At 37.0% G+C, this 27586-nt stretch overlaps 1 protein-coding gene across 10 annotated transcripts in view; it reads left to right on the top strand.

Moving 5' to 3' along the window:
• Nucleotides 1-27586, top strand: part of PTPN13 (protein tyrosine phosphatase non-receptor type 13) — a 213244-nt gene that overhangs the window by 35831 nt on the left and 149827 nt on the right. For all 10 annotated transcript variants that reach the window (XM_032332798.1, XM_032332800.1, XM_032332799.1 and 7 more), the window contains exon 2: nucleotides 15542-15661. In XM_032332798.1, the coding sequence (XP_032188689.1) occupies nucleotides 15547-15661 (115 nt within the window). In that variant the 5' untranslated portion in view covers nucleotides 15542-15546. The remainder of the gene's footprint in view (nucleotides 1-15541; nucleotides 15662-27586) is intronic.

Here is a 27586-nt window from a genome sequence, read left to right on the forward strand (position 1 = left end):
AAAAAAAGAAGGCAAAGAAGTGGGACCTTAAGCCTGGCCACCGGAGAAACAGTGGTCCCATTAATCTGTTTGGAACGGTTTGAGTGGCTAATTCAGAGAAAAAGGCTGTTTTAGGCTTTAGATTTATTGAGTTTGATTTGTGACAGTATCTATCCAGGGAAAAATGAGAAAATACATAGTTAAAATAAAAACCAGTATTTAGACCAAGGCTATCTCAAGGCTGGAGCTATATTTTGGAATAAACTGCCCCCATGTGATTAAGTGAAGTCTTGGTAGTAGGTGCATTCTCCAATAAAAGCTGGATATAGAGAACACTTGCTTTATGAGAATGGATAGAGATTATGTGAGTAAAAATTCTGACACTGAGTGGCATTGATTAGAGTTAGAAGAGATGATGTGATGTAATCAGAAATTCAAGTCAGAATTTTGAGAAATGAATTATAGTGGAGTATATTATTCCAGTTCTAATCTGTAATACATTAACAGTAAATTTGAATAATTTATCCAAAGTGATTTTGTCATTTGTCTATAAGCCAGAATTCCTTTATCTTGTGTAAAAAGTTCTCCATTATTTTGCATATTAGTCATTCTTATTTATGACAGTTACACAAGAGAACTGTGTAGTTAATTAAATTAAAATTGTAGATATAAAAATGACACTTTGAGAAATACATCCTTTTAGAGTTAGTTGGATTCCCAGCAGAATAAGACAGTAGCCCAAACCCCATGGTTTGAAATTAAATTCATAAGTTCTTGTAAGTCATGTTACTACTTAAACTGTAACAATAATCTAATTTAGTAATCACAATTATATTATGTGAAATGATATGAAAATCACATGATGAACAACAGCATTCAATATAAATATCTCTGTTGCTACTTAATGTTTTTAGATTTGGGTTTTAGATTTGTTGAATTTATTATTTAGATATAAAAATTAGTCATTCTTATGGTTGATGTGTTAAATGTTTTGAAGTGGAAATTGGTAATATCAAAAATCATTTTTAGAACAGAGCAGTTTAAGTAGAATTTTAACTCTCTCTGTATATTACACTTGGTCTCTCTGTATATTAAATTGTAATTATTGTTGGAACTACTGGAATATGCTTAGATTTATTATGCTTCATCTGTGACTTCTGAAGTTGTTTAGGCTTACTCTTTTCATTTATTTTCTCTAGAATCAAAGTTGATTTTGTCCACATTAACGTAGAATGACTCCTGCTACCTTATTTTTCTGCAGTATAAATTTACCCAAACTTTTTAGATTTAATAGATTTGTAAGAAAGGACAGGAGGTGAAGATAGACATCACTTTCACCTACAATATTCTAGTATATGCTGAATAAGTAGTGTTTCTTCCCTTCTGTCTTCTAACACCTCTAAAATAAGGTTCTTATCAGTTAGATTGTAAATGGACATTGAAGGCTAAATGGTAGAAAATCAGAAAAGTAGCAGGAATCTCTTTAATAAACTGTCACTGTTTTGCCTAGGTGAGTACTTCACTTTGGGGTAGTGTGAGCCTTGGTCAACCTTTCTGGACCATCTAACATCACATCCCAAACAGAGTATTATAAAAGGTACCTCAGTGCAAATTGCTTTGTCAGTTAAAACATGAAGTGGGTGCCTGGGTGATTCGGTCATTTAAGCATCTGACCTAGGCTCAAGTCATGATCCCAGGGTCCTGGGATTGAGCCCCATGTCAGGATCTCTGTTCAGTAGGGAACCTGCTTCTCCTTCTCCCTCTGTCTGCCACTCCCCTGCTTGTGCTTTCTGTCAAATAAATAAGCCGCTGCCTTCGGCTCAGGTCATGATCTCAGGGTCCTGGGATCGAGTCCCGCATCAGGCTCTCTGCTCAGCAGGGAGCCTGCTTCCCTCTCTCTCTCTCTGCCTGCCTCTCCATCTACTTGTGATTTCTCTCTGTCAAATAAATAAATAAAATCTTAAAAAAAAAAATAACCTAATCAACTGAGGGACTGTCCTTTGTTACTGATAGGTCCTGCTCACACTCAAGCTGAAGGGATTATACAGGTCTGGTATACCAGAGGGGCAGGAGTCCACCTCAAAATTCTGCCTACCACAGTCTGCCTTCTGGACCTGAAGTATTCATGTCTCCTACACCTTACATACACAGAAGCAAAATCCATCTGTTCGCATGGTTCCCAGTATTCTCATCTTATTAAAGCATCAGCTCAAAGTTCAAAGTCTTATTTAAATCATCTAAATTAGATATAGGTGAGGCTCCTGTTTGTCATCTGTGAACCTGTAAAATTAAAGAGCATCACAACATAAAATAGTGGTACAGACATGGGATAATTATTATAGTCATTATGCTTCAAAATAACAAGGACAGAATGGAAAGTTAAAAAAGGAGTCACTGGTCCATAACAGTTCTGAAATCCATGTTGACAGACCAAACCCAGCTGGCTTGGGTTAGGTTTCAAAGCCCAGGAACAGACATTCATGGCTCTCAACTCTACCTTCCCAGTCTTGGTTCTGCCTTCTGAAACATTCTTCCCTTTCTTGAAGGTTATATATGTTGCAGTTGCTTTGATTTATCAGACTTCTTTCTGCCAGACATTTGGGAGGAGTCCAACAGCCTTTTTCTATTTTATATTCCTTCTGTTTCATTTTAGTTCAAATTGGTAGTGTTTATGCTGAAATAATTTCCTCAAACTCTGGGTTTTGAGTGGCTTTCACAGGGATTCACTGCATTTGACAAACGCTACACTTGTAGGGTTTTCAAGAGATGAAATAATCCTTTTTTTGTCTTTGCCTTCTGCTGAGATGGCTAAGGGAAAACTCCAAAGTTTACTAGAGGCCCTTAAAATATTGAAAGGGTCCTTTGTGTGGCTAAATCTTTTGATCTTTTTAAAATCTTAGCAGACAGTCATCTTTTGGGGTGCCTGGGTGTCTCAGTCAGGTAAGCCTCCAACTCTTGATTTTGGCTCAGATCATGATCTCAGGGTGGTGAGATGGAGCCCTGCCTTGGGCTTCATGCTTAGTGTGAGTCTGCTTGTTCTTCTACCCCTCCCTCTGCGCCCCCTGCCCCCAACTCACACTCATGGGCTCTCTCTCTCTCAAATAATAAAATCTTTTTTTAAAAAAGTCTTTTTCTCCATCGTTCTTTTGTTAAACATTTTTTATTTTTAGCATCTTTCTATTTAGAGAGGCTGGGCATTTTAGAAATCATCTAGGTCTAGTTCCTTTCCTTTAGTAACTTGTTCCTCAATTTATCTCTTCCCTTTTGCATTTTACTATAAAGAACAAAAGTGAACCAGTCAACACCTTCAACACATCACTTGGAAATGTTATATATCCAGTTATATATCCAGTTTTAACACTGGTAAGTTCTGCTTTCCATATAACTGTAGGATACAATGTTGCCAAGCTTTCTGCTACTACATAACAAGGGTCCCCCTTATTCCAATTTCCAGTATAGGCATACCCCATTTTATTGCACTCTGCAGATACTTTTTTTTTTTTTTAAGAAGTTGAATACTTGTGGCAACCTGCCTTGAGCCAGTCTGTTAGTGCCACTTTTCCAACAGTATTTGCTCTTGTAGATTTCAAATTTTTAACTATTTGGTTATGGTGCTGTGTGATCAGTAATTTTTGCTATTACTATTGTAATTGTTTTGGGATGCCACAAATTGTGCCAATATAAGATTGTTAATGTAATCAGTAAACAATGCATATACTCTAACTGCTCCACCAACTGACAGTTCCCCCATCTCTCTCCCTCTCCTCAGATTCTCCTATTCCCTGAGACACAACAATTGGGCTAATTAATAACTCTACAAGGGCCTTTAAGTGAAAGGAAGAGTCATATGTCTTCTCACTTGAAATCAAAGGCTAGAAATAATTAAACTTAGTGAGGAAGGCATTTCAAAAGCCACGATAGGCCAAAAGCTAGGTCTCTTGTGTCAAACAGCTAACCAAGTTGTAAAAGCAAAGGGAAAGTTCTTGAAGGAAAATTAATAAGTGCTACTCTAGTGAACACAGGAATTATAAGAAAGTGGAATAGCCTTATTGCTGATATGGAGAAAATTTTATTGGCCTGAGTAGAAGACAGAAGATTAAACCAGCCACACAAGATGCCTTGTCAAAGCCTAATGCAGAGCATGGACCCAATTCTCTTCAGTTCTCTGAAAGCTGAGAGAGGTGAGGAATCTGCAAAAGAGAAGATGGATGCTAGCAGAGGTTATTTCATGAAGTTTAAGGAAAGAAGCCATCTTTATAACATGAAAGTCAAGGGCGCTTGGGTAGCTCAGTCAGTGAAGCGTCTACCTTCTGCTCAGTTCATGATCTCAGGATCCTGGGATCGAGTCCCAGTGGGGCTCTCTGCTTGGCGGGGAGCCTGCTTCTCTCTCCTTGTACTCCTCTTTCCCTGCTCATATTCTCTCTCTCTCAAATAAATAAAATCTTTTAAAAAAATAACATAAAAGTCAAAGTGAAGCAGCAGGTGGTAATGTAGAAACTGAAGCAAGATATCCAGCAGATCTAACTAAGATGATTACTGAAAGCATCAGAAAATAGATTTTCAATGTAGATGAAATAGCCTTCTATTGGAAGACAATGCCATCTAGGACTTTGGTGGCTTAGAGAGGAAAAGTTGATGCCTGGCTTCAAAGCTTCAAAACACAGGCTGGCTCTTCTTGTTAAGGGTAGCGCAGCTGGTGACTTTCAATACTCAACCATTCTGAAATTCCTCGGGCCCTTAAAAATTATGTGAAATCTAATCTGCCTGCACATCAATGGAACAAAAAAGCCCAGATGACAACAAATCTATTTCTAACATGGCTTACTGAATATTTAAGCCCATTCTTGAGACCTACTTGCTCAGGAAAAAAGATACCTTTCAAAATATCAGTGCTCATTGACAATTCACCTGGTCACCCCAGAGCTCTCATGGACATGTACAAGACTAATGTTGTTTTCATGCATGCTGACACAACATCCATTCTCAGCCCATAAATCAAGGACTATTTGTGACTTTCTATTTAAGAAATATGTACTGTAAGGATTATAGCTGCCATAGACAGTGATTCCTCTGATGGGCCTGTGAAAAATACATTGAAAACCTTCCAGAAAGTATTGACCTTTCTGGATGTCATTAAAAACATTTGTGGTTCATGAAAAGGGGTAACTGTATCAACATTAATAGGACTTTTGGAAGAAGTTGACTTTGGCATAGGATTCTGAGCCTCGGAAGGGGGATGCATTTGAGGAGTGCAAGTAGAGGAAGTAACTGCAACTATGGTAGAAATAGCAAAAGAACTAACATGAAAAATGGAGCCAAAAGGTGTGACCGAATTGCTGCAATCTCACGATAAAACTAACAGACGAAGAGTGGCTTCTTATGGATGAGCTAAGAAAGTGATTTCTTGAGATACTCCTACTGAAGATAATATGAAGATTGTCAAAGTGACAGCAAAGGATCTAGAATATTACATCAACTTCATTGATAAAGAAGGAACAGGGTTTGAGAGGATTGACTTGTTTTTATTTTATTTATTATTTAAAATTTATTTATTTATTTAAGAGAGAGAGAGCTCGCATGGCAGGTGTGGAGGGACAATAAGAAGGAGAGAGAGAATCTCAAGCAGTCTCCTTGCTGAACGTTTAGCCCAGCGCTGGGCTCCAGCTCACAACCCTAAGATCATGACCCGAGCAGAAATCAAGAGTCAGATGCTTAACCAACTGAGCCATCCAGGCGCCCCAGCTTGGCTCCAGTTTTTTAAAAAGTTCTACTATGGGTGCCATGCTGAAAGAATCCATCAATGTGGCATTTTCAATGTTGTCTTATTTTAAGAAATTGCCATAGCCATCCCAGCCTTTAGCAACCACCACCTTGATCAGTCAGCACCATCAACATCAAGGCAAGACCATCTACCAGCAAAAAGATGACAATTCACTGAAAGTTTAGGTGGCACTTAGCATTCTTTAGCACTAAAGTTAAGGTATATACAGTGATTTTTTTTAAAACATAACACTATCATATGCTTAGTAGTTTATAGTGTAAACATAATTTATCTGCCCTGGGAAACCAAAAATTTCATTTGACTTGCTTTATTTCAATACTCACTTTATTGTGGTGGTATGAAACTGGACCCGCAGTATCTCCAAGGTATGCCTGTACCATGTTCCTCATTTCCTTCTGAGTCCTTACCAGCAGCATCCAGATTAAGGTCCAGATGTCTATTAACGTTCTATCCAAGGCAAATTAGACTTTTCCTATTACACGTCTCAAAATTCTCACAGTTTCTATTCAATATCTAATTCCAAAGCCATGCTCGGGTTTTTATTGTTAATACAGCATTCCTTGTTCAGGTACCAAAATTTGTATTAGTTTTCTAGTGTAACAAATTATCGGCTTAAAATATAGCATCTTAAAGAAACACATTTATGATTTTAGTTTTCTTGTTGGTCAGGAGTCGGGTGTAAATTAACTGGATCCCCTTTTAGGATCTAACCAGACTGAAATCAAACTGTCATCGGAGGCTCAGAATCCTATGCCATGCTCACTGGTTGTTAGAATTCAGTTCCTTGTGATTGCAGGACCATTTTCTTAATAATTGTTCACTGGAGTACACTGCCTGCTCCTGTAGGCCACTCCTGGTCTTTGCCATGTACCCCCTACATAGGCTGTTAATAACATGGAAGGGATGTTCAGGGCAATTTCAAAGTTCTGCCTACCACACTAATTTGTTTATTATTCTATAAGGGACAAATAGGAATTTTTTTCTTAATCTTTCATGCTTTATGCATATTTGTTTCCTTTAGTGGCTGCCCCCTCTGATATATTTTAAGTCTGCATTTCTTGAGGACAGCCAGTAAGTGCTCTAAAGCAATGATCCTTCAGGAGGCATTTCCAATGGTCTGAACAAAAAAAAAAAAAAAAAAAAGCAGCAATGATCTTAGCAAGTGAGGGGGGGGGGTGATGTAGAAAGACAATACTCAGAACTGAAATTCTATCGTTACATTACTTTCTGTTGGTACCTCCCAGTTGGTGTGGAGAAATGTAACATGTGAAATTAGGGATTTCTCCCTCCCATTTCACTATTTTTTTTTTTTTTTTAGATTTTATTTATCTATTTGACAGAGATCACAAGTAGGCACAGAGACAGGCAGAGAGGCAGAGAGAGGAAGGAAAGCAGCCTCTGCAGTGAGCGGAGGGCCCAATGTGGGGCTCGATTCCAGGACCCTGAGACCATGACCCAAGCCGAAGGCAGAAGCTTAACCCACTGAGCCACCCAGGCACATTTTACTTTTCTCTTAAGTTTAAGTGATATAAAGAGAGTGAAGCATTCCAGAGTTGTTTTTTTTTTTTTCTTGTTTTGTGAAGCTGTCTTTGAAAGCAGGGAACAGGCATATATGATTTCTGTTTAGATAAGTGGTTGACATGAGCCAGAGGCTCAGAAAAGCAATTTAGGCTTGTGTTTGTTTTAGTTTCTCTTCTCTCACTGGAAAAGTAAAATGGAAAAGTTGACAAATATTAAACCTTGCTCCAACTTCAATAAAAATGTTTAGACACATGCTGTTTTCTATTCTGTGGCAACCTCCAATTAAAACTTCACTGGGTTTTTATCTCTTTTTCTCCTAAAAAATCCCAATTCTTCTTTAATCTTTCTATACTAGGCAATAATGTTTTTTCCCCACTCTTTAATCTGTCTATACCTATACTCTAATGGAAAGAAATTGTAATGTATTTATTCATTTATTTAGGGAGATTCACTTTCTGTCTTCTAGATTATAATAGTGCTTTTATTATTTCTACTTTATATCTGTCTTGGTGTCAACCATTCTGGATCAGTAGTAAAAAAGTAGAAATAATCTCACACTATTTAATGTGTCCTCTAATTATTGTGTTCATCATTTTGGGCCTAAATGCGTACAAAATTAGAAGTTGAGAGAAAAACAAGGGATTGCTTTCTGAATAATGGGTTTTTAAAAAGATTGTGTTATCAAAGCATAAATTCTAATTTTACCAATGTCTAAATTACATGACATCTTAGATATGCTTTGGCTGTTTGAGGAGGAAAGATTGTAGACCTTGGCCATAGATTTTGTTTTTGTAGTCTTATAGATTTGCTTTTTAAGTGGGAGAAGTTAACTCTTAGAAAACAAGTGTTTTGTTTTGTTTGTTGCAGGAATATGGCTTTTTTAAATATTTTTTATTTTTTATTAATATATAATACATTATTGGCCCCAGGGGTACAGGTCTGTGAATCGTCAGGCTTACACACTTCATAGTACTCACCATAGCACATACCCTCCCCAATGTCCATAACCCAATCACCCTATCCCTACCTCCCTCCCCACCACAAACCTCAGTTTATTTTGTGAGATTAAGAGGCTCTTATGGCTTTTCTCCCTCCCAATCCCAGCTTATTCCATTTTTTCCATTTTTTCCTTCCCTACCTCCCAACCGCCCCCCCACATTACCTCTCAAATTCCTCATATCAGGGAGATCATAGGGTAATTGTCTTTCTCTGGTTGATTTATTTCGCTCAGCATGTTTTGTTTTTAAAAGCATGTGTTACCTAAGTTGGGGGTTGGTTTCTTCTGACAATAAAAAAAAATTCAGACAGCTTCATGAGACAAAGAAAAGCATTGCTGTCTTGCTTTTGTCAAGTTTAGATTGTTTTTCCTCTTTTAAACAGTGTTATTATTAACATATGTATATAATAAACTATATGTATTTAAAGTATACAATTTGGTATGTTATGAAATATTTATGCATCTGTGAAATCATCATCATAATACAGGTAATGATACAGTCATTTTCTCATGTCCCTTTATAATCACTCCCACAGGCTTCCTACAGGGCAATGCCATCCTCAAACAATTGTTTGTCTCCTTCTCTGTTTTCATTTTTTTTTATTTTTCCTTTCCTTCCCCTATGTTCATCTGTTTTATTTCTTAAATTCCACATATGAGTGAAATCATATAGTATTGGTTTTACTCTGACTTATTTCATTCAGCATAATACCCCTTAGTTTCAGCCACATTGTTGCAAATGGCAAGCCTTCATTCTTTTTGATGGCTGCATAATATTTGTGTGTGTCTGTGTCTGTGTGTGTCTCTGTGCACATTTGTGTGTACACACATGGTGTCCCTTCATCCATTCATCTGTAGGTGGGCATCTGGGCTCTTTTCATAGTTTGGCTATTGTGGACATTGCTGCTATAAATTTTGGGGTGCAGGTGCCCCTTAGAATCATTTTTGTATCCTTTGGTAAATACCTACTAGTACAATTGGTGGATCATAGGATATCTCTATTTTTAACTTTCTGAGGAACCTCCATACTGTTTCCCAGGGCAGCTACACCAGTTTGCATTCCCATCAACCATGCAAGATGGTCCCCTTTTCCATTTGATACTGTGTCTAAGTATATTTTGTCTAATTGATTTTCTCCTAACTTAAAAAAAAAACAAAAACAACAACAACAAAAAAACGGCCTGTGGGGTGCCTGGGTGGTGCAGTTCATTGAACATCTAACTCTTGATTTCAACTCAGGTCCTGATCTCAGGGTCGTGAGATTGAGCCCCATGTCAGCCCTGTGTCAGCTCCATGCTCAGCGAAGAGTCCACTTGAGATTCTCCTTCCGTCTCACTCTGTCCCTCTCACTTGTGTGCAGTCTCTCTCTTTCTAAAATAGAGTCTTTAAAAAATGGCCACTGTGGTATTATGGTATGCATAAAAGGTTATTGAAAATAATTTTTAAATTTTTATTAAATAAGAAATTCTAAAACCTAGTTCTTAAGCTTCTAAGGTCAATTTAGTTATACTTGTAGACGATTTTAATAGTTACTCTTAAGGAGTTCTTTGGTTTGTAATCACATTTTCCAAACCTTATCAATTAAATTTTCTTAAATATTTTAAACTGCACTCATACAACTAACAGTAAATTTTTAAAAGTATTTCAAGGGCACCTTGGTGGCACAGTTGGCTGAACGTCTAACTCTTGGTTTTGGCTCCAGTAGTGATCCCGGGATGGTGAAATTGAGCCCTGTGTCGGATTTGCTCATTGCAGAGTTGGCTTGAGATTCTCTCTCTACCTCTTCCTCTGTCTCTTCCACTTATGCTCTCTCTTTCTAAAATAAATAAATCTTTAAAAATAAAAGATATTTCCGTTGTCTGACTGACCAAAAACAAAACAAAACAAAAACAAAAAACCCTTCCCGAGTACTTAAATAACCTGATGAATGAAAACTTGTAAGTATGCTGAGATTTAAGTTCTCTTAGATGTTCCAGTGGCATTTTGTACATTTTAAAATACAAGTCTGCACTCATTTTCCCAATTACTTAAATTGGCATCACAAAGTATATCTGTTATTGTTATCTGACCTAGTTTTCTTAAACATTAGAAACAACTAAATACCAAATATATACAGATTCTTTAATTTTATTTTTTAAGATTTTTTTGAAGATTTTATCTATTTGTTTATTTGTCAGAGAGAGAGAGAGTGAGCACAAGCAGGCAGGGGGAGCAGCAGGCAGAGGCAGAGGGAGAAACAGGCTCCCTGCTGAGCAAGGAACCCAATGTAGGACTTGATCCAAGGACCCTCGGATTATTACCTGAGCCAAAGGCAGTGGTTTAACCAACTGAGCCACCCAGGTGTCACAAGATTTATTTATTTATTTTAAAGAAAGCATATGCATGAGCAAGAGGAGGGGTAGAGAGAGAGAATCTCAAGCAGACACCCTACCCAGTGGGGAGCCCCATGGAGGGTTTAATCCCCCAACCTTGAGATCATGACCTGAGCCGAAATCAGGAGTTGGACACTTGACCAAATGAGCCACCCAGGTGCCCCAGGTTCTTTAATTTTCAAAAATACCAATATATATGAGCTTATTTCTCTTAAACTTTTTATTAACTTCATTGCGAGTCTTTAGGTTAAAAGATACTTATAGTTTTGGGGGTTGCTTTCTCAGTTCATGGTTTTTTAATGACCAAAGATGTCCTTAGCCAAGACGGTGAGTGGATATTTGCCCAAAGCTAGTGGCACACAAACAGCTGTATTTTATAGTTGTTTTGTTCTAAAATAGGGAAATCTTATAGCCCTATTTCCTTAGAATCAACTTAGACACACCGAATTCATTAGTCTACTCCCCACCCCAGACAGTTGTTACATGACTTGATTGTATTCAATTAATCTATTTACTATTTCATTCTTTCTGGAATCACTTTTCTGGGCTCCCTATTTGTGAGTGACACAAATCCCTCAGGATTAAAATAACATCTGTTAGAATCCTTTTGTGTCTTTGTTGAACTGGGCACAGATTTAACGTCATGACAGTTAATACTTGTGTTAATCAAAAACACAATAATGATTCTGGTTATGTAATATAATTAATTTTTCTTATTTGAAAGTCTTCCCTTAAACTTAATTATATAACCAACAACATTCAAGGAAACAAAAGTGAAGAATACGGTTAAATTTACTGTAAAGCAGAACCTCTTTGATAGTAAAATAATTCCAGTCATACATCTCTACCCCAGGTTATCTGGTACTGTGCCTAAAGAAAATAACTAAAGTAATACACTTTCAAGAATTTTCATGACAGGGACGCCTGGGTCATGCGTTAAGCGTCTGCCTTCGGCTCAGGTCATGATCCCAGGGTTGTGGGATCCAGCCTCACAGTGGGCTCCATGCTTAGCAGGAGCCTGCTTCTTTCTGTCTCTACCGTTTTCCCTTTTTGTGCTTTCGCTCCCTCTGTCAAATTAAAAAAAAAAACAACTTAAAAAATATTAATTCTCATGACAAATTGTTTCCCTCGTCTATTGGTTGACTTCAAGCTTCTTTTTCTCCACTTCTTCTCTTTTTTTTTTTCTTTTTGCATCCTTCTACTTTTGCCTTTCTTCCATTCCTTTGTCTTGTCTTTCAGAACTAATGATCTGGAAACCTGTAGTAAAGGTGAATAAAAGTAATAGAAAAAAGATGATGATGGTAAGCAGTTGCCAAACATGGTGACAATTTAGAAGGTATAGTGTTTGATTTTTAGAAAGCTGCTTTAACGTTACATTAAGTTCTGAGACTGGGCGATCAGAAGGGTGATGCAGTTTTTAAAAATCTTAAGCCTTTTTTTAAAGCAAACTATAAATTATAAATTTCCAAGCTATTCTGTTAGCTAGATAATATTGCTTGAAAAAACAATGTTCCTTCTATGTTTTGGAGTTCCAAAAGTTCCAACCAGAGATGCATAGAGATCCCACTACACTAAATAGAAAAAAATTTAATAAAAATTAAGGGGATTAATAAAATATAATTCAGCCTGATTGAGTCAAACAACAGAAGTATAATTAGTAATCTTTATAGATAGAGAAGTCAAACACTGAAAAAATTCTGTTGGTTGAGAAGTTACTTTTACTTTTTCATTTTCTTACGGGAAATAGTTATATTTTTAAAATATATTCCTTTAAAAATAAGTAAAAATCTGTATCTTAAGATTTAAAACTTCGTGTGTGTGATACAGATCACTTTCTTTACAATGCATAAGGTATAATCATAAACAATTTATTCTGTTCCCCTTCCTTCCTTCCATCCTCTCTTCCTTCTTTCCTTCCTTTCATAAAAGAAGTTTTTCTCTTGCCTCTATGTAAAAAACTCAGTCTGGAGCATCTGGGTGTCTGAGTCAGTTAGGTGCCTGACCCTTGACTTTGGTTCAGGTCATGACCTCATGGTGGTGAGATCAAACGCTCCCATCGGGCTCCACACTGGGCATGAAGCCTGCTTGATTCTCCCTCTCTCCTTTCCCTCTGCCCCTCCCCCTCGCATGCGTGTGGAGGCACACACACATACTCTCTCTCTCTTAAAATAAATAAATAAATAAATGAATGAATATTAAAAATAAAAACTCAGGTCCATCATTCTCTCCTTATAGTCACTTAATAACTACAGTCACTCAAGTTGAAAATACAGTGTCAATTCCATAATTAGAAGTGCCTAGTTAGTATATTAATCAGCAGTTATGTCCTCCCCTCCCTTTGCTACGGTTAGCTATAGGTGGAAGGCAGTGTGCTTGACTTTTTCTTTCTGTTGCTTATCTTCTTACCCACTGGAAAGTTGCTTTATCTGATCGCACCAGAATTTAAACTGGGGGCAGGAAGAAAGGTAGAGGCAAACAATTTTTTACCTGACTTGTAACTCTTTTTGAACTTGTGAGTTCTTAAGGCTGACTCTTTCTCTTATGTGTACTTTTGTGTGTTCTTCAGAGACCTTTACTGGAGCTATATTTCCTGTGACATTTCAGAAAATGATTCCTCCTATGAGCCAGTACTGAATTCTTTTTCCTCTTCCTTCTCCTTCTATCCCTACCCTCTCATCCTTCCTGTCCATCCACCCTTCCCCCACCTTCCCCCTTCTGGAGGTACTCTGGGAACTCAAGAGGTACTCTGAGTAGGGTTGGGGTTTTGTGTGGTTTTTTTTTTTTTTTAAGATAACTTTCCTGAGATATAATTGACATATCATAAAATTTACTCTTCTAAAATGTACCTTCAGTGGTTTTTAGTGCAGACACGGAGTTATGCAGCCATTACCACAACCTGAATTTTGTAACATTTTCATCATCTGAGTAGGATTTTGGTAGCTCCAAGCTGGCCATCTGTGTGGGCCTGCTTATTTATATCTCCCCATCCCAAAAACAGCATGCTTCCTCACTCTGAATCTCATGTGCCCTCCTCATGGTGTCCTCCCAATGGCATTCTCCCTAATATCAGGGAAGGGTACCAGGTAGGGTCAAACAAAGGCACCTTTCTATACACCTCCTGTTTTGGTGGGGGCATGAAAATCAGTATAGCCATCTTCAAAGAAATTCTTTATATGCAATTTTCTCTCTACTCTTTTTATCTTGTGTGTAGGCTTTAGAGCAAGGTAACCTGTTCTCAGACATCTTACTTTGGAAATTCACTACAGGGTAGACTATCTCACAAATCCTGTTGGTATCTGATTTCTAATAATATCTTGATATGTCTGTTGAAACTTCAAATTTCATACAGTGCTTTATGCAGAAGATAATAACTCAGATGTCTCTTAGCAATGCAGCTTATTCTTCTTTTTAATGTACTATCATTTAATCAAGTGCATAAGAGACAGAGTATTTTGGGGGTGGGGGATGGGTGCCTGAATAATCACTTCTGTATAAGCTAAGTAAAAATGCCTTTGGCTTTTTCTAAGCAATATCTTTTATCTTCCCTTTTAACTACTACATTGTACATTTAAGTGCATACTCCTCAAGGCAGATCCTATGCATAAAATACTATGGTAAACATTTGAAAAGGAAAGTGGCAGGACAAGGTTGTCCTCATTTGTAGCTGGAGTTGCTTTTTTCCAGTCTGGGTTAAAGTAACATAAATACAAATTTTTAAAAAATATTAGCTATCCTTGTTAGTTGAATAAACAAAGTCAGCTTTTGTCTGAAACAGCTGTTTTTTATACATTAATTTTAAAATTTAATGAAGGATATAATTACAGAAAATAAGCATTTAACATTTTCCACTTCCTCTAGCTTCTTTTCCAAACCCATCTCTTTCTGCCTACCAAGAGATATGCATTATGCACATTACACTTAAATTGGTTGGGATGGTTAGAAATCTTAGTGATCAAGAGCAATTGTCTTTTCAAGAAATGAAGGAAACTTAATGTATGATGATATTGAGTAGCTGCATTCCCACCTTTCACAATGAAAGAAGGATTATTTTCCCCATAGAAAACCTTAAAAATTGTCATTATATCACCCACTTAATTGAATGCCATTGAAAAAACCGACCCTACAAAAATGTCCCTACACAGTCACCCTTCTGAGTTTTTAATTCATTCTCCATATAGTTAAATTACAAAGCACGTTTACAGGAATAGACTTTTTCTCCATTATAAACCCCAAAATGGCATTATTATTATTATTAATTATTATTATTATTCCCATGTCACAGATGAGAAACTGAGTTTTAGACATGAAATGACTTTTCCAAGGGCAAATGATAAGTTGACAGCATAGTTGGACCTAAAAGTACTTAAGTCCATTCAGTGCAAATTTTATAGTTATACTACATATATTGAAGACAGAGAAATCAGTTAGTGAATGGAAGAAATGTGTTCCATCTTATTTCAGCTCCACGCATTGAGGCTGTAGGAGCTCCTCTCCTCATTTTAGCTGGGATGCATAGAATGAAGCCTAGAACTATAATCTGAAAGGCCTTCTGTTCGGTCTGGCTGTTTTGATGTAATCATCTGCACTTTGCTGCCTCCTGGTACCTTGAACTTTCTGTTTTCTCCCATAAAATAGTCATCATCTGTTTTCTGGTTCAGACCAAAAAGCTGGCCCTGTGGGGCTAGGGCAGGGAGCTGGTTTGAGGTTTTTTCCCTCCAGTTTCTTTATCCTCTATGAATTTGAACTGTAGTGTAATACCTAGATTGAAGACCATATTGAGAAATTAGGTAGGCAGGAACCTCAGTTTCTCATCACTAGTATGGAACTTCACTACTGTAAGTGCAGTACAAGTTGCTGATGTGTACCCCATCTATTACCTTTGCTTCTTAGGTAATATGCACGTGTCACTAGCTGAGGCCCTCGAGGTGCGGGGTGGACCTCTGCAGGAAGAAGAAATATGGGCTGTATTAAATCAAAGTGCTGAAAGTCTCCAAGAATTATTCAGAAAAGGTAAGTCTTTTTGTCTTTTTTTGGCATATCAGATAGGTGAAAAACACATAAGGAGGCAGAGTATAGAAAGGAATACTTTTTCTTAAATTTTTTTGGACTAAAAAAGCTCAGATCTTCCCTACCTTCATTTGAACATCTTCTTTGTCCCTCATATTGTGCTAGGTGCTGAAAATACAATGCTGATCAAAACAAAAAACATTGACGGGAGCTTGTAATCCAGTGCAGAAAATTGCTATTAGTAAAATATATAAGCAAATGTAAAAAATGCAACCATGACAAGGGCTACAAAGCAGGGGAATCAGTGGCTATGACCCCTAATAAGATTTGATGCGGTCATGGGGAAGAAAAGGAAAGTTCCCTGAATAAGTCATCTCTGAGCTAAGATCTGAAAGAAGAGAAGTTAACCAGAGGAGAAGAAGGGGAAGACATTCCTGTCAGAAACAATAATATGTGTATCCCTGTAACTCCAAATTGGGATAATGTAGACTGAATAACTAGTTTGGTGCTTCCCTATATAGATGATGACCTGGTCCAAATCACTGTGTAGCATTTTGGAGCTGGAAAAGTTACGGAGTCACTGTCCAGAAACATTTAATACTCTACTGAAATGCTCTACATGAAGATGGTATTCACCATTCAGACCACACGGCCAACACCTATTCAGAATAGTAAATAAAGAAACCAAGCTTCATCTAAAAGAAGAATTAAACTTTAAAACTGTTTTGAGTAATTTAATCAGATGCAATAATTGTTACAGAAATGGGGGAAGATTTGAGCATATAATGGTTTCTCAGAGTATGGTGTCTGGATGGGTAGCATCACCATCATCTGAAATTGGTTAGAAACACAAATAATGTAGGCCCATGCTAGACCTACTGAATACAAAACTCTAGGGGTAGGGCCCAGCAATTTATGTTTATCGAGTCCTTAAGGATATTCTGATACCTGTGAGAGAATCGTTATGCAGGGGAATTGCTGAAGACCAAGAGCCATGGGAGCCTTTTGGAAGGTGTAGGGGTGACCACTCATTGAGTATAAGAAGGTCTAGAGCAGAGAGGAGGAATGTTTGGAGACAGGTGATAAAGCTTTGTCATAGTTGCTTTTATATTCTAATCCAGGGATAGGAATTTGAAACAGTGTTAGGGCCCTCCCAATTCTGCTATAAACAAGGTGTGTAAGAATCTTTGATTAGAGTTAGGATTACTCTAAAAAAAAAAGTATTTATTTTATATAATGCCACTTACTTAAATCTAGCTATTTTAAGTAGACCTTGTCTTTGCTTCATTTTAATTTTAATTGTCAGACAATTAAGAAGTATAGGTATTCCAGAATATAGAGCAGTAACTGTGCTCCAAAGATGTTGCTGAAGGAAGGATATGTTGGTGGCATTCCTTAGCTAATAATCAGTTTAATATTTAAGAAACAGCTGTTGGCTGTGAGGTTTTGTGTGGAAGATCCCAAGTGGAGGATGACACTGTTGGCCTTAAAGGTTCACTCAGATCAGACAGGATGCATGTGTAGAATTTACTGTGCCAAATAAATGATTGGGGCAGTAAGTCCTAGAGATGTTCAAAGGAGGGAGAGATAATACCTCTTTTTGTTGTACTAATGGCAGGATCACTTCCCTGGCCATGACTCATACAGAGTATCTGGCACACTGCAAATACCTGGGGGTTTTCTTCTTTCAAATTTTATAATGTTAATAGAGATTGAATGTCTGAATATAAAGTACTTGTCATTGAGATAAAATTACTGCACAGCATATTGGCACATTACAATGGAGAGACTGGTTATGTTATAAAATAAATTGTGAGGCATTTAGGTCTTAAACACTGTCCAGTGGGAGCTGGATACCGTAAAGCCTTGAGTCTAATTCACAAGGAAACAACAGTAATACAGAGAAATTGAATTTGGCTTCTTTGGCCATCTAGAAATTAGCAACTACTATAATTGCCAATTGGAAATTTGTATGTATTTGGAGGGAATTTATGCTTATTTGATTTTTTCTTTTTTACCTGAAATCTCTTAGATTTTCATTTCTTTGTTTGATAACACAGTGTCTTTTTGGCCCAAGTTCTTCTCCTGACTATTATAACAAACTGAAATTAAATAATTATTACTTTGCTTAGTTTGTGAAGGAATGGTGTTGGTCTTGGTTTTCTAGTACACCCCCTTATGAATAACAGTAGAAATGTTAGTGGTGGAAAAGCAAGTAAAATACAGTGGTCTCTAAGAAGTTTGTTTTTCTAAAATGCATTTTCTTCTTTTGGTTTTGTCTTTTTTTTTTTTTTTAAGATTTTATTTATTTATTTAACAGAGAGAGAGATTACAAGTAGGCAGAGAAGCAGGCAGAGAGAGAGGTGGAAACAGGCTCCCTGTTGAGCAGAGAGCCCCATGTGGGGCTTGATCCCAGAACCCCGGGATCATGACCTGAGCCGAAGGCAGAGGCTTTAACCCACCGAGCCACCCAGGCGCCCTTTGGTTTTGTCTTTTTGTGCCTATGATGTAAACCTTCGTTTTGCTTCTGATGGGTGTTATTTCTTCTCTATCTTGAACTTGCACATGGCTCCTGTGTCTTTTTCAGTATATAGGTTCAAGTATGAGCTCCTATGAATACAAGGCTGGAAATAAACATTTCCACTGGGAGATTACTGAACACAAATTAAGAAGATGTTTTTTCATCTTTTTGAGCCTCCCAGCAATTTAAGGTTTTTGACTTTTTTTAAAAAAAGCAAAATTATTGTGGTTGTTATTCATAGAATAATTATAATCTAAGCATGACCTTATTGAAAAATATCATATTTAAATGAGTTTCCTGGGCACCTATGTGGCTATAGGTTAAGCATCTGCCTTCAGCTCAGATCATGGTCCCAGGGTCCTGGGATCTCTCTCTCTCTTAATGCATTTCACGTAATCATTTTTAGAGATAAGGAAACATGGCCTGGTTTAAATGACTTATAAGAATTAATGTTGGCAGAGCAAAGCTAATATAACTATCCTAAAATAAGTGATTATGAACAATACCTATTTAGAGCCATAACATTACTTCATTATACATGACAATAATGTTTAAAAATTGATTGCCTTTCTAGGATGTTTAGAGGATATTATAGGATGTTCAGGATGTTTAGAGAAGTAACATCGGGGGACCAAAGTGGCATCACTTCAGATTCTACAGATATTAAAGGAATAATAAGGTTAAGTTAGGACCAAAGATGTTGAAAAAATTGAAATGGAAATTGAAATTCAGTGTTGAAATTGAAACGGACACCTTAAAAGACGGAAACTACCAAAGTTCATTCAAGAATGAGTAGACAACCTGAATTGCCCTATATCTATGAAGGTGAATGAATGTATATTTGTAAATATTCCACAAAGAAAATCCCAAGCCCACATTGCTTCACTAGAGAATTCTAAAAATTTATGGAAGAAATAATAACAAATTCTATATCAAACACTTGAAGAAAATTGAAGAGAAGCAAATACTTCCCAACTAATTCTGTGAGGTCAACATTAATATCAAAATCAGACAACAATGGGCACCTGGGTGGCTTAGTGGATTAAGCCTCTGCCTTCGGCTCATGTCATGATCTCAAGGTCCTGGGATCGATCCCCACATCGGGAATCTCTGCTCAGTGAGGAGCCTGCTTCCCTCTCTCTCTGTCTGCCTCTCTGCCTACTTGGGATCTCTCTGTCAAATAAATAAATAAAATCTTAAAAAAAAAAATCAGACAACAATATTAAAGAAAATAAAACTGTAGACCAATATAACTCATGAACATAGAGGCAAAAAAAAAAAAAATTTGTGTGTGTGAGAGAGAGCATGAGTGTGAGGGAGGCGGCAGAAGGAAAGGGAGAGGAGAATCCATTAGCAGGCTCCACACTCAGCCCAGAGCCCAGGGTGTTCAATCTTAGAACCCTGAGATCTTCTTCCCCTCCCCCCAACCCTGAGATCTTCTTAACACATTATTAAGAGAATGACAGGAGAAGTCACAAACTGGGAGGAAATATTTGTAAATGATGTAACTGATAAAAGGCTTGTATCCAGAATATATAAAGAATTCTCAAAACTTGATAGTAAAGGAGAAAGCAAACCCCCAAAATAGGCAGAAGATTTGAAGAGTTAGCTTTCCAAAGAAGATATACAATTTTCTGGTTTCAAATAACTGAAATTATTAGACTTCAGGGAAATAAATACAAAATCTCAATATCATTAGTCATCAAGAAGATGTAAGATTAAAGCCACAAAGATATTATTTCACATCTATTAGAATATATATACTGCTGGGGATATAAAATGATCCAGTTTCACATTTTAGAAACTGTTTTATAAGTTTCTTGAAAAGTTAGATATACACTTATCATACACTTATAAATACTTAACCAAAAGAAATTAAAACCTATGTCCATACAAAGCCCTGTATGTAGATACGCATCTTAGCTTTATTTGCAGTAGGCAAAACCTGGAAGCAAACCAAATGTCCTTCAGCAGGTGAATGGATAAACAAATTGTAGTATGTCCATATTATGAAACAATACACAGCAATAAAAAGGGCTAAAAATTTTTTTTATTAACGTATAATGTATTATTAGCCCCAGGAGTACAGGTCTGTGAATCGCCAGGTTTACACACTTCCCAGCACTTACCATATCACATACCCTCCCCAATGTCCTTAACCCAACCACCTTCTCCCTTCCCCCCTCCCCCCAGCAACCCTCAGTTTGTTTTGTGAGATTAAGAATCTCTTATATTTTATCTCCCTCCCAATCCCATCTTGTTTCATTTATTCCCTTCCTACCCCTAAAAACCCCCATGTTGCCTCTCAACTTCCTCATTTCAGGGAGATCATATGATAATTGTCTTTCTCCGATTGACTTATTTCACTTAGCATAATACCCTCTAGTTCCATCCACGTCATTGCAAATGGCAAGATTTCATTTCTTTCGATGGCTGCATAGTATTCCATTGTGTGTATATATATATACCACATCTTCTTTATCCATTCATCTGTTGATGGACCTCTAGGTTCTTTCCTTAGTTTGGCTATTGTGGACATTGCTGCTATACATACTCGGGTGCTCGTGCCCCTTCGGATCACTACATTTGTATATTTAGGGTAAATACCCAGTAGTGCAATTGCTGGGTCGTAGGGTAGCTCTATTTTCAACTTTCTGAGGAAAAAAGAGGTAAACTTTTGATACATGGAGCAATGTGGGTTAATTTCAAAATAATGAAGGAAGTCAGACAAAAAAAAAAAAAAACCCATACGGTATGATTCTAATCTAAAACCCTAAAATATGCAAACTACACTATAGTAATAAAGCAGATTAGTGGTTGCTTGGGATGAGAAGTTGAAGAAAGGATAGAATGCAGGGATTACAAAGTGTGTTAGAAAAGTTTTATGTGGTGGTGGATATGTTTATTATTTGGATAGTGATAATAGTTTCACAAGTGCATTCAAATGTCAGAACACCAAATTGTACTCTTTCAGTATATGTAGTTATGTGTCATATTATGCTTTAATATGGCTACTTTAAAAATATATCAAATGTTTTTGAAAATTTGTTTTTAAATTTAGAACTTAGCCTTTTTTCTTAATTTGAAACTGTGGGGATTTCTGTTTGTTTTGAAGCTCTTACTTTTTTTTTTTTTTTAAAGATTTTAATTATTTGAAAGAGTGAGAGCACAAGCAGGGGGAGGGGCAGAAGGAGAGGTCAGAGGGAGAAGCAGACTCCCTGCTAAGCAGGGAAACCAATGTGGGACCCAAATCTAGGACCCCTAGATCACGACCCAAGCCAAAGGCAGATTCCCCACCTTTAAAAATTAATATCATCACATTCTTATAATAGAATCATCTAATTAGTATATATAAACAGTAAATAAAGTATAATATATTAAAGTGATAGAAATATGGGAGGACAGTTCAAGATACTGAAAATTTTAAAAACAGGCAGGGTTACAGACTGTATTTTGCTCTTTCAAGAGTGCTATATTGAAATCCTAACTCCTGATAGCTCATGATATGACTGTATTTGGAGGTGGGTCTTTAAAGAGCTAACAAGTTAAAATGAGGTTATTTGAGTGGGCTCTAATCCAATATGACTGATGTTTTAATAACAAAAAATTAGGACAGACACACACAGAGCAAAGACTAGGTGAGGACAAAAGGAGAAGATGGCCACTGACAAGCCAAAGACAGAGGGCATAACAGCAACCAGGCCTACTGGCATCATGCTCATATATTTCTAGATTCCAGAATTGTGAGAAAATTCTATTGTTGAAGTTACTCTGGCTCTGATACTTGTAGTGGTAACCTTAGCAATTTAATATAGGCAGGATTAAAAAAAATTAAAACATCTAGAAAGTAAATATATAGTTCCTAAGCTTATAACCTCATAGGAGATCTTTAAAAACAGTTTACACAGATTCCCTTTTCTTTTTATAGAGAAAATTAGTAAACTGTACAGAAAAACTGAGGAGTTCACTTAGATATTAAAAATATAAGGGAGTCGGGGCACCTGGGTGGCTCAGTGGGTTTAGCCTCTGCCTTCGGCTCAGTTCATGAACCCAGGGTCCTGGGATCGAGCCCCGCATCGGGCTCTCTGCTCGCCGGGGAGCCGCCTTCCTCCTCTCTCTCTGCCTGCCTCTCTGCCTGCTTGTGATCTCTGTCTGTCAAATAAATAAATAAAATCTAAAAAAAAAAAAAAAATTTTTTTTTAATTAAAATATAAGGGAGTTAAGGTTCACGGAAGATTGAATGAGAAGGTCCAACATATCCCTAACAGGAGTTCCAAAAAAGAAAACTAGAGAGAATGAGAAATAAAACAATAAACAAAAATATAATAATAAGGATTTTTTAGAATTGATTAAATACATACAACTCCATATTCCAGAAGTTTAAGTCACAGTCAAAAGAAATAGATATCTATCCATACCTAGATTCATGGGCTTGGACATACAGAACACAATAGACAAAGAGAAGTTTTTTAAAGCCATCAGAAAAGAAAACATGGATTAGTTACAATGAAAAAACACTTAGACTAATTGTGAATTTCATAACAGCAACAATAGAATCAGAATTTGGTAAAATATTACCTTAAAACTGCTATGAGAATATGTTGTAATTATTTTTAAAATAATAAAAGAAGAAAAATTATTAAAGAATAACTTAAAACAACACTGTCTAATGGAAATATAATATGCATCATGGATATAATTTAAAATTATCTAGGAGCCATTTTTAAAAATTTTTTATTTTTTATTAACATATAATGTATTAGTCACAGAGGTACAGGTCTGTGAATCACCAGGTTTGCATAGGTCATAGCACATACCTTTCCCAATGTCCATAACCCCACCACCGTCTCCCTACCCCCCTCCCTCCAGCAACTCTCAGTTTGTTTTGTGAGATTAAGAGTCTTTTATGGTTCGTATCCTTCCTGATCCCATCTTGTTTCATTTATTCTTTTCTTACTCCCAAACCCCCTACACTGGCTCTCAACTTCCTCATATCAGGGAGGTCATTTGATAATTGTCTTTCTCTGATTGACTTATTTTGCTAAGCATAATACCCTCTAGTTCCATCCACATTGTTGCAAATGGTAAGATTTCATTTCTTTTGATGGCTGCATCGTATTCCATTATGTATCTATACCACATCTTCTTTATCCATTCATCTGTTGATGGACCTCTAGGTTCTTTCCTTAGTTTGGCTATTGTGGACATTGCTGCTATAAAAATTCGGGTGCACGTGCCCCTTTGGATCACTACATTTGTATGTTTAGGGTAAATACCCACTAGTGCAATTGCTGGGTCATAAGGTAGCTCTATTTTCATCTTTTTGAGGAACCTCCATGCTGTTTTCCAGAGTGGTTGCACCAGCTTGCATTCCCACCAACAGTGTAGGAGGGTTCTCCTTTCCCTAGGAGCCATTTTTATAAAGGCTTAAAAAGAAATAGATGAAGTTAATTTTACTATATTTAATCTATTAAAATATTCTAATATGTAGTCAATATTAAAAACTATTAATAAGATGTACACTTATTTATATTAATTTAAAATTATTTTATATTCATAGCCCATCTCAATATACTCTAAATTTCATCAAGAATATTTAGGTAACGGGGCGCCTGGGTGGCTCAGTGGGTTAAGCTGCTGCCTTCGGCTCAGGTCATGATCTCCGGGTCCTGGGATCGAGTCCCGCATCGGGTTCTCTGCTCCGCGGGGAGTCTGCTTCCTCCTCTCTCTCTCTCTGCCTGCCTCTCTGCCTGCTTGTGATCTCTCTGTGTCAAATGAATAAATAAAATCTTTAAAAAAAAAAAAAAAAGAATATTTAGGTCTTATGAAATGTATTGAAGAAAAAGTATATTTACATACTCAAGCTGTTCCAAGCATACTTTAAGCAGTTTCCCAAAAACTGATTAAATATTCATTCTTAAATTTATTCATTTTTTTTTTTAAAGATTTTATTTATTTATTTGACAGAGAGAAATTACAAGTACACTGAGAGGCAGGCAGAGAGAGAGAGAGAAGGAAGCAGGCTCCCTGCTGAGCAGAGAGCCCGATGCGGGACTCGATCCCAGGACCCTGAGATCATGACCTGAGCCGAAGGCAGCGGCTTAACCCACTGAGCCACCCAGGCGCCCAAATTTATTCATTTTTTTAAGTAGACTCCATGACCAGCATGGAGTCCAACACAGGGCTTCAACACATGACCCTGAGATCAAGAAGTCACTTAACCAACTGAGCGATACAGGTGCACTTTCATTTTAAAATTTAAAATATATGTGAAATTCAGTTTCTCACTTATGTTCGGCACATTTCCAGTTCTTAAAAGCTGTATGTGGCTAATCGCTACTGTACCAGAATATGCAGATAGAATTTAATGTCCTCTTAAACCGACAAAACAAAAGCATTTTCATGAAAAAGTGAATATTTACCATCAATGAAACATCATTGAAGAAACTACTAAAAAATGTATTTCCAGAAGAAGGAAATTTAACCCAAAAGGAAGAAGAAGGCTTAACAAAGGAATGATAAGCACAACAATTAGCTAACTTGATGGCAAATCTAAATAAGCATTGTCTATATTAAAACATTAAGAAAGATGATGTCAAATTTAAGTTTACAGATAATAATATTTAGGTAAATGATAGGAGTTAAAACAGCTTAAAGGTCTGACTTATGGGAATGATAGGTTTATTGACTTTAGAGCTTGCATAGTAATATCCTCAAAATTTGTGAGATAATCAGAAAACAAAAAGAGAGAAATGTGCAGGCATGCCTGGGTGGTTCAGTGGGTTAGGCCTCTGCCTTTGGGCCTGATCATGATCTCAGGGTCCTAGGATGGAGCCCTACATCTGGCTTTCTGCTCAGCAGGAAGCCTGCTTCCCCCTCTCTCTCTGCCTGCCTCTCTGCCTACTTGTGATCTCTCTCTCTGTCAAATAAATAAAATCTTTAAAAAAAAAAAAAAAAGAAGAGAGAGAGAGAGAAATGTGCAACTTCCAATCTGGTAGAAACAATGGAGAATAAATAACTCAACCTTGAGAAGAGAGACAAAGCACTGAACTTCAAACTGATTTCTTGGTTGGTTTGTTTTATAAGCCATTGTAGTAAATATAGAAAGTTTTTATGGATTAAAATCTTTTGAGTAAATCTTGGTACAGTCTATGCAGCTTTTAAAAGACCAAATCCTAACTAGTCTCTTCATATTACATTCCTAATTATCTACAATCATAATTTTCTTGATTAACAGGGTGTATCAGTTGTCTTTGACAAGCCACATCTTGCCCTGTCTTTATAAAGCCACAATGAACAGGTCCTTCAAGTTAAGTGTGTTTGAACCAGACAACATTACCCCATTTCTCTCCCTGGAAACAAACCATAAAACATGAAATTAGTATCTAGCATTCTTAAAATGAATAATGTCAGTTGCTTCACAAGTGTATGAAGCACTTGTAGTAAACCACACCTCCCCTCATAAATACACAGTGAATACACTGTTTTGATTTAAAAATTTTTTGGCTCAAGATGTGACAGACCATTTTACAAATTTAAAGAGTCATACATTTTTTAAAAATTTGTTTGACAAAGAGGGCATGTGATAGACCACAAACAGTGGGAGAGGGTGAAGCAGCCTCCCCCACTGAGCAGGGAGCCCAACATGGGGCTAAATCCTAGGACCCTGGGATCATGACCTGAGTCAAAGGCAGATATTCAACTGACTGACCAGGCTCCCCAAGAGTCATATATATACACAGGAAAGTTGCTACAGGTCATTCTTTCTAGCCTCATCCTAGGCTGATAAAAAGAATTTTACTCACAATAAGTATTGTTTGAATTTCATAGTTAAGGATTTTTTTTAAAAAAATATTGAGGTATCATATATGTAGTAAGGAGTGTTGTGCTTTTTTTCTTTTTAATAACTGGAAGTTTGTACTTCTTAATCCACCTCACCTACTTAATAAAGAGCATTATTGTTAATTGTACAGCCTGATGAATTATATGAAAGCACACACCCGTATAACTACCACCCAGATCAAGATATAGAACCTGGGAGGTCTCCCTCACGCTCCTTCCTTTCAGTTCTCCTTCTTCCTCCTCCTCTGCCTCCTCCTTCTTTGATTATAATTTCAGGTATACAACACAGCGATTCAACTTCTGTATATGTTATGCTGTGCTCAGCACAAATGTAGCTACCATCTTTTGCCATACAACCCTCTTACAATATTTATTAATGGGGGGGGGGGGAAGAGAGCCTTTGAGTGTGGGGGAGGGGCAGAGAGTGAGGGAAAGAGAGAGACTCTCGAGCTGGCTCCACACCCAACATAGAGCTCAATCTCATAATCCTAAAATCATGATCTGAGCCGAAACCAAGACTTCCACGTTTAACCAACTAAGCCACATAAGTGCCCCTACAATATTATTAACTGTATTACCTATGCTGTGCCTTTTATTCCCATAACTTATTCATTCCATAACTGGAAGCCTGTATCTCCCACTTCCCTTCACTCGTTTTTCCTACCCTCCACCCCCTCCCTTTTGGCAGCCATTGGTTTGTTCTCTGTGTGTATAGATATGATTCTGCTTCTTGATTATTTATTTACTTGTTTTTTAGATTCCACATATGAGTAAAATCTTACAGTATCTGTCCTTCTCTTTCGGACTTACTTAGCATAATACCCTTTAGGTACATTCATGTTATCACAAATGGCAAGATCTCATCCTTTTTTGTGACTTGTAATATTCCTGTGTGTGTGTATATTTGTGTGTGTGTGTGTGTGTGTGTGTGTGTGTGTGTGTGTGTGTGCGTTTACCACATCTTCTTTATCCATTTGTCTATCAATGGACACTTAGGTTACTTCCGTATCTTGGTTATTGTAAATAATGCTGTAATAAACATAGAGCTGCATGTATCTTTTTTGAATTTTGTTTTGATTTGTTTTGTTTGGGTAAATACCCAGTAGTGTTATTACTGGATCATATATTTCTGTTTTTAATTTTTTTGAGGAAACTCCACACTGTTTTTCACAGTGGCTGCACCAGTTTACATTCCTACCAATAATGCACAATTTTCCTTTTTCTCCATATCCTCACCAACACTTACTTCTTGTCTTTTTGATTTTAGCCATTCTGATAGGTATAAGATGATATCTGGTTGTAGTTTTGATTTGCATTTCCCTGATGATTAGTGGCGTTGAACATCTTTTCATGTGTCTGTTGGCCATCTGTACGTCTTTGGTAAGATGTCTTTTCAGGTCCTCTTTCCATTTCTTATTTTTATTTTTTATTCATTTTTTATTTTTAAAGATGTTATTTATTTATTTATCAGAGAGGTTGGGTGGCAGGTAGAGGAAGGAGCATGACCTAAGCCGAAGGCAGATGCTTAACCAACTGAACATCTCAGGCATCCAGCGCTGTCCATT

The sequence above is a fragment of the Mustela erminea genome, chromosome 2, assembly GCF_009829155.1.
Source record: "Mustela erminea isolate mMusErm1 chromosome 2, mMusErm1.Pri, whole genome shotgun sequence".
NCBI lineage: Eukaryota > Metazoa > Chordata > Mammalia > Carnivora > Mustelidae > Mustela > Mustela erminea.